The sequence below is a fragment of the Frieseomelitta varia genome, unplaced genomic scaffold, assembly GCF_011392965.1.
Source record: "Frieseomelitta varia isolate USP_RPSP 00005682 unplaced genomic scaffold, Fvar_1.2 scaffold_468, whole genome shotgun sequence".
Taxonomy (NCBI): Eukaryota; Metazoa; Arthropoda; class Insecta; order Hymenoptera; family Apidae; genus Frieseomelitta; species Frieseomelitta varia.
In genome coordinates this window covers 6,361-15,094 of record NW_025110221.1, presented here as the reverse complement: position 1 = coordinate 15,094, position 8,734 = coordinate 6,361, and the positions used below count along the sequence as shown (strand labels likewise).

General features: G+C 35.9%; 1 protein-coding gene across 3 annotated transcripts in view; it reads right to left on the bottom strand.

Moving 5' to 3' along the window:
* Positions 1-8,105, bottom strand: part of LOC122532737 (solute carrier organic anion transporter family member 4A1) — a 56,247-nt gene extending 48,142 nt beyond the window's left edge. For 2 of the 3 annotated variants that reach the window (XR_006307558.1, XM_043661778.1), the window contains exon 1: positions 1,084-2,473. Coding sequence is in view for 2 of the 3 variants with exons in the window: in XM_043661778.1 (XP_043517713.1) it covers positions 1,084-1,107 (24 nt within the window). In the remaining variant the exon portion in view is untranslated. Of the gene's footprint in view, positions 1-1,083; positions 2,474-8,094 lie in introns of those variants that run through there. The other variant, XM_043661776.1, reaches the window with a different exon arrangement.
* Positions 8,106-8,734: the final 629 nt, after the last annotated feature.

Here is an 8,734-nt window from a genome sequence, read left to right as displayed (position 1 = left end):
ACGGTATAATTTTTACAACGAAATATTAATTATAATTATTCTTAAAATTCGTGAAATATGAATTTCATTACGAAATATATATTTCACGATAAACCTACAATTTTTACTGTGAAGTATTTATTAAATGTGAATTTTATTACGAAATATATTTTATCGTAAAGCTAACCTGTGACGGTATAATTTTTACTACGAAATATTAATTATAATTATTCTTAAAATTCGTGAAATATGAATTTCATTACAAAATATATATTTCATGGTAAATCTATATCAGTATAATTTTTATTGTAAAATATTAACTATATTTATTCTTTATTCTATTATACTTTATATCTATTCTTAAAATTCGTAAAATATGAATTTCATTGCGAAATATATTTCATAGTAAACCTGACCTATAACAGTATAATTTTTACTGCAAAATATTAATCATAGTTATTCATTTGTATCTATTCTCGAAATTCGTAAAATATGAATGTCATTGCGAAATACTATTCCATAGTAAACCTACAACAGTATAATATTTACTACGAAATATTAATTATAGTTATTCATTTGTATCTATTCTCGATAATTCGTAAAATATGAATCTAATTACGAAGTATATTTTATGAACAACGAAATCCCTTATTTTATAGCGTGGCGTTCGTCATTAAATATTCAAATGACAATACAAAAGACTTTGTGCACACCTTTGTGAAATTTTAAGCGGATTTCGAAACAGAATGAAGTTTCCCCAAGATAAAATACGCGAATGAGATTATATTTATCGTCTGACACAGTTACAATAATAGATCAGCTAACACGCTGCGTCCTGACAATTTCACGCGATAAATAACAAAACGTCGATCGACGCTGATTGTGAGTGAGGTCTGGCCGATATTTCACCCTCTTAAAAATATACACGGCCACAGGAAAGCGTTATAATTAATTCCGAAGCCCGGCACAGATAATTTCTCCTCGAGTAACACGAACGCTACCGGCGATCGATCGGCTAACATCGATGTCACGCTCGCCCTCCTAAAATAAAGAGCTCGCCTACTAAAATAAAGACGCAGAATCCAATATTTCCAGGGCACTTACGCTGAATGCAAATTTATCCCTCATGGTAATTCTTGCCTCTTTCTTTCACTCTGGTAAAACGTCGCTCTTCTCGACAACCAATCTTCTACGCGGCGCCTCGCATTCTTCGTTTCCGGTTCGTTCCTCGCGCCACCGATATATTTCGCCGAAAAGAAGCGGCCTCGATTATCTCGGAACGCGGCTAAACGATGTTCCCATCATGGTGACTGCGAGCTCGCCGAGCGTGTTACGTCTCGCGGAACTGTTTCTCATCGTGGGCGAAAGCCTTCGTTCGATGTCGAAAGCTCCTCGACTTCCGGCACACGGTCACGCTTCGTCGTTCGCCGTCAAAGCGATCCAAATTCCCCTTCTCTCGACGAAGAAGGGCGAAGAATCTCTATTAACCGATTCTTGCGAGAGAAATCCGATGACGTTCAGGAAAGAGGCGAAAGATCCTTCCAGGTTGGAGACAATTTCGAGCTCGGCGCGCGATCTTGGACGACTTTGGCTAGCGAGTTGAAACGTTCACATGATTCAGGGATCGTTTGAAAAATTTTCAAGCTACTTCTTTTTGCCCTTCCTGTTTCTTTTCTTTTTCTCCCCCTCGTTTCGTTTCGCTTCCTCACTTCGAGAAGCGGAAGTCCTCGTTCTTTCTTCGACTCACTTCCGTTCCGCTTCGGGGAACAACTCCGCGATTCAGTTTTTCAGCTCGCTAATAATCAGTCACGTGGACTATACACTCTGTTCACTTTGTTTCTCTTTAGTTAAAATCTTCTTCTTCTTCTTCTTTTTTTTTTTTTTTTTTTTTCTTTTTTTGGAACTCGAACGCGCCTCTTTCTCCAAGTATAAAAGGGATTATTCCTTGGAAGACTCCGCGAAATATATAATACCACTCTTCGTTCAGAACTTTCTCTCCGGATGATGTAAAGAGCGATGGGAGCTTCTTGTTTGCCCGTTTTCTTTCACTCGAATCGTTCCTGCAACGCGTTGCCGTCGTTCTCGTTTGTCAAACGTCCGGATTGCTGTTTTCATCCGACCTGGAACGCGAGAGATTCTCAGCCGGCCCGTTTCGCGCGCATCAAATCCTGCCGAGGAAGATCAGGATATCGTTTCTCGTCGAACGATCGTCTCACCTTACCCTCGATGAAATGTTCTTACAAATTGATAAACATTAAGAATTTATAATTCGACCCAACCGTTTTCTTCTCTTGTCGATCGTTGATCACTGTTCTATCTTCGATCTGTTTACCGATCCTTGCAGAATCATCGTTACTGACACACTGAAGAATCGTGTCGCGCTAAACCGGAAGTTACGTAGAATTTTTTAGCGAATATTTTAGCCTTCGTCTTTGTTTGTCGTTCTTTTTTTATTTAAAAGTGTCGAATTTTACTTTTAGCTTTTAACTTTACTATTCTTGTTACTTTACGTTATTTTAAGCTTCAAATTTCATTATTCTTAGTCGTAATTTTATTATTTTTAGCTTTTAATTTTTTGTTACAAGTTATTTTTTTTAAACTTTGAACTTTATTATTTCTAGCCTTGATCTTATTGTTTTCAGTTTTAAATTTTGTTTCATTAAAAACGTCACGCGTATATAAAGTAAAATTTATAGCAGACGGTAAATTCTTGTAAATGGTATAAAAGTGTAAATTGCAATTTTAAAATATGTAAGATTTTGTTAAGTAAAAACAACGTTGCGTTTCTGGTGATCGAAAGTTTTAAAAAATTCTAACAAATCACTGTTCCAGTTCAAATATACCGACAGGATATTTTTCTTCATTCATGAAATTCATTGGACAATTTTATAAATATATTGTGTTTTGTACATTCTGACTTCAACAGATTATTATTAATTAATTCAAACAGACTTGTTCACACGTCTTTAACGAAACGTTCGAACCTGAATCCCACGAGTTCAAAGGCCTATAAAATACACGAGGAGCTGCGATGAACTGCAGTTTTATTGCAAATAGATCAACATGTATGTTAATTAATTAATTTAATTAAGCTATCGATTATCGATTAATTATGCAACCGATCGAACGTTTGAACTTCAATTTCAGAAATTCAACGCTTTCGATGGCGACGTTTCGACCATAAATTATAGTAACTTGAACTTCAGTTTCGCTTAACATCACTTTTTGATTCACGCATCTCGATCAAACTCGAAATTTTTGATGATTAACAAATGCGCAAATCCACAAGATTGAATATCAAGTCACTGGTTACATTCTTCTCAAAGTTCCTCGGATTGTACTTTAATCTGGGCTTGGAAAATTCCCCAAAATTGTGGCGTCGTCAATATCATAAAAATTACATAAAACCGAATACCGAGGGAACGTCAACGATTCACGATCGTTGTTATCGATAAGAATTTCAAGCTTGGACACTACTCGAAGGTCGAAAAATATCCACTATATCGTCGAGTCCACTTGATTCACGAGTCGAGATGCCAAGTAAATTTAAATCTACGCGATCTAAAATTATCTACCAAGTCGATGAAAAATTCCAAACTCGCATCCCAAGAATAGACACGGCCCGCGATAATGGACAATGCCCCACAAATCAAACTACGCGAGACCATCAATCATTTACGAATATGCAGGGTCTGCCAGTGACGTCGAGATGCCAAATAAATTTAAATCGACGCGAGCTAAGATTATCTACGAAATCGATGAGAAAAAATTCCCAAGAATGTACACGGTCCGCGATATTTGTCTGATAAAAGTCAAACTCAAACGCGAGAGTGTATCAACTGGATTGTTAATTAAATTAATTGAACGGGGAACGTCCGACATCACGCACGATCGACGATCAAACTCGAAGGTGACGGAGCAGGTCACACGCAGGTCACAGACGATCCGGAATGTCGATCGAAACGCGCAACCAGCTAAGGCCGCGTGTCACACGCGACTGAGGATCGCGAGCTCGTGCTCTCAGAGTTTTCCCCGCGAGTTAAACCGCCGTACATGCTACCACTGCCACGACAGACATCCTCTGTCCTTCTCCTTCCTTCCACCAGTCTCTCCTCTCCCTCTCTCGAGCTCCCGGCTCGCGTACCCTCCCACCGTTTTTCATCCCCTACCCCTCTAAACGCCAGCCAACTCTCTCTCTCTCTCTCTCTCTTTCTCTTTGCTTCTCTGTCTTTCTTCCTCTTTCAGCCTGCGTTTCTCGGCTCCCTGTCCAACCCCTTCCTCCAGACCACCCTCCTTTTTCACCCCGTGGACAAGCGACACACTGTAAACCGCCCCTACTAGCTGTTGCTTCGCTCTCGACCGAAACCAAAAAATCCCGTCACCGCTGCCTCGCCTCGTCTAGTCTCGGTCTCGTATTTGATATGACTGAATTCTTGTTAATTTTTGGCAAATTTTGCTGAACCGCCCACCGCCATTTATTATCACATTCGTTTGTGCCTTGATTTGATTAACTGTGCCCTGCAATTGAAAGTCGAAAGTTCTCAAAGGAGCTGTTCTAAGTTTCTGAAGGGAGCTGGAACCTTTTTAAACTCTTGCCACGCACGTCGAGAATGTTTTTGTGTACCAAAATTGGAATATTTCCTCAGTTTCAAGTATATTTAAGTATAACACAGGCAAAACAAATTTATTAATTCTCAATAACTTCTATCCGGTGACATCATGTCGACGAGTTCAAAAAAGAAAGCGACGGATTATTGTATACGGTTCGGCCACTCGTTACGGTCCGCAATTGGTTGTCAGCGTAAGTGAGAGTTAACCTCTTTCGTTGAAATGACGTGCCACGCACGTCGAAAATTTTTTTGTTCCAAAATTGTAATATTCTCTCAGTTTTAAGTATATTTCAGTACAACCCAGGAGAGACAAATAATAAATTTATTAATTCTCAGTAATTTCTATCCAGTGATACCGACGAGTTCAAAAAGAAAGCGACGGATTATTGTATACGGTTCGGTCACTCGTTACGGTCCGCAATTGGTTGTCAGCGTAAGTGAGAGTTAACCTCTTACGCTGGAATGACGTGCCATGCACGTCGAGAATTCTTTTTGTTCCAAAATTGCAATATTTCCTCAGTTTTAAGTATATTTAAGTACAACCCAGGCAAAACAAATAATAAATTTATTAATTCTCAGTCATTTCTGTCCAGTAATACCGACGAGTTCAAAAAGAAAACGACGGATTATTGTATACGGTTCGGTCACTCGTTACGGTCCGCAATCGGTTGTCAGCGCAAGTGGTTAACCTCTTTCGTTGAAATGACGTGCCACGCACGTCGAGAACTTTTTGTCCCAAAATTGCAATATTTCCTCAGTTTCAAGTATATTTAAGTACAACCCAGGCAAAACAAATAATAAATTTATTAAATTCTCAGTAATTTCTACCCAGTGATACCGACGAGTTCAAAAAGAAAGCAAAACGGATTATTGTATACGGTTCGGTCACTCGTTATGGTCCGCAATCGGTCGATCGCGCTGTTCAGATTTCGCGCTTCCTCTCCTTGTTACTTTCTTTTCAATTGAAAACCTAACCTAAATCACGTGACTCTTAAAACTACATAAATAGACAATTTTTATCTTGTAACAGACAGTTTTATTTGCAGATACTTTTATATGGTTACATCGAGAAAGCGCTATCGCGCCGCATGGGACTATCTTGCACGATTTAGGTTAGGTTTAGGTTAAGTTTTTTTTTTAACAACGAAACAAGAAAAACTAATCAAAACTAATAAAACACCGTAACATAAGAAAAATTTTGTCAATTTCAAATTAAGTTCAAGTTCAAACATGATCTTTCCCATTACGCTTTGAAAATTATTAATCGAAATTTTAAAAACATATGAAATTTATTCTATTAGGAAGCAATTTCTGTATATATGTAGCACCCTGTATACAGGGTGTCAATTTTTTAAACAGCGCCCCTGGCACTAAAAACGATCAATATAGTTAGGTGAATTAAGAATCGACCGTTTTACACAGATGGAAGGAAAGCAAAACTCGATTAATTTCGGAAGTGAAGCTTTCCGTGTCTAGAAATTCTAAATGAAATTTCATACTCGGCAAACGGCACGAAGTGTCATATTATATACACACGTGAATCGGTGGATGATAATGGGAAAATCGAACTTGTTGCCGCGTAAATCGCGTTGCTGCGAGCGGGGGGCGCTGGACTTTCGACCGCAGCAAAGCAAGCTATCGCGGAACTGCGGGCCAACGAGATAAACTGCAACTCCCATCGCCAGCCACCAACGAAACCAATAGCCCCAAACAGGGTCGGGGCTATTTTCCAGCTTGCAACCCGTTGTAACGAGTTTCTTAATGCCTTGTATCGAGGAACGCATTTGTCTTCTGGCGTTTCGTTAACGAGGCTTCCCCGTTCGAGCCAGTTCGCTGCTTCCCCCCCAGTGTCATTCCCCAGACCTGGGCGAAATTTATCTCGAACAATAACTTGTAAATAAACTTTCGCAACAATGTTCTTCAGTATATTTAGCAGACAATGAATTTCGATTATCAACGATTATGTAACTCATTTGATCAGTCAGAGAGGTCAATTAATTTGAAGTCACGAGCGAATGATTGATGATGAAAAATGTAAAATTGATAAACTGAAGAGCTGATTGCTCGAGAAAGTAATATTTATTTGATAATTGGATAAATTCGTTCTTTAAAGTGACATTTCGAGAGAAATAAATATCAATGTAACTGAAATTATCACAAATCATTATAATTATAATAACACACACTATGTAAATTTATTGAATGAATTCTGAATTCTGTCTATAAATGACCGATCAGTCTGGCAAAATCGATCACTTCGAGGAGAAAAATGTTGTTGGCCCTTCAGTCCCTTTTTTCATGTCGCCGAAAGTATGACAGCGTATTGCATATACATATATATACGTATACACGTATGGATACGTAACAGCGGTGTCGGAGAAGGAAAATCAACGTGAAAAACGCGAGAGGACGAGGGGAATATTTTATAGGGACTTGCGCGGAGTTTCTCATATTTCAAGATGAGGTAGGTCAGGCATGGTATCAACCGTGGTGAACGTGTTTCGAATTTATGACGGTAATAACCTAAGTATGCAGACTCGAAAAGTTCCAAATAAATCATCTTGATAATATTGGTCGTTAGAGAGAGGTGAAGGAGAGGGGGGGGGGGATCGTAGAGAGACACGTTTGATGTTGAAACCAATGAGGGGGGAGAAGGAAGAATCGATAGCGAATTCGAACTTAATAGACTGCGATATAAACATTGGACGCGCGTAAAAGAATTCCATTCGTTTCAGAAGATTATTAGCTTTCAGATATTGAATAAAAGTATCGATACCGGGTGCAAGTGGATACTTTTGCAGTATGCAAAATTTATACTAACTACAACTAATATGCAAATTTATACGACTTTTTATATTTTTATATCGTTATATTTTTATATTTTTATATTTCTATATTTCTATTTTTATATTTTTTATATTTGCTACTTATGTATATTATATTTATTATATATATATAAGGTAGTAAGTATATAATATTTATAGTAGTAATTTATTATGTATATATATAATATATATATTTATTATATATTATATTTTTTATATTTCTATATTTCTATATTTCTACATTTCTGTTTTTATATTTTTCATATTTACTACCTATATATATATTATATTTATTATGTATATAGGTAGTAAATATATAATACTATTTTATAATAGTAATTTATTATATATTATATTTTTTATATTTTACTACGTGTGTATATTATATTTATTTATTATATATTATATCTTTTATATTTTACTACGTATATATATTATATTTATTTATTATATATTATATCTTTTATATTTTACTACGTATATATATTATATTTATTTATTATATATTATTTTATTTATTTTATATTATATTTATTTATTATATATTATTTTATTTATTTTATATTATATTTATTTATTATATATTATTTTATTTATTTTACATTATATTTATTTATTATATATTATTTTATTTATTTTATATTATATTTATTTATTATATATTATTTTTTATATTTTACTACGTATATACATTATATCTATTTATTTATTTATTATATGTTATATTTTTTATATTTCAGTACGTATCATTTTGATTAAATTTATATACAGAGTGAACAGATATTTTTGTAATATCCCATGCAAATTTATACGACTTTTTTGTACATTAGTACAACTATTGAATCATGACGTATTGATTGATTCGTCATTATGTTTCAGTGTGTATCATTTTGATTAAACTTATATACAGGGTTCGAAGCTTTGCCGAAACAAGAAAATCGTTTGTAACTATTAATTTCTGAAACTATTAATTTCTCGAGCCACGTTTATTAGAACTTCTCTTCAAGTTACAGCAAGTAACACCTACCTTAGAAGTTATGAGCCCTTTTTTCCATTCGCTCCGTACAGATTTACATAGGACAGTGAAATCTTCACAATATGTATCCACCTATATATATGCGTACAATATGTTGTCACACGTGTGCAGTTATCACATACCCGGTCGCACAGGTTTTCACGTACATATGGTAGGCTACTTTGCCATTCAGACTCTAACCTACCTCGAGTTCTATTCTCAGATTTCTGTGGTACACTCTTCCGAATCTTTCAGGTTAAACTTGAAAATTTGATGGGCGACCGTTTCTCCCCCCGAAAACATCC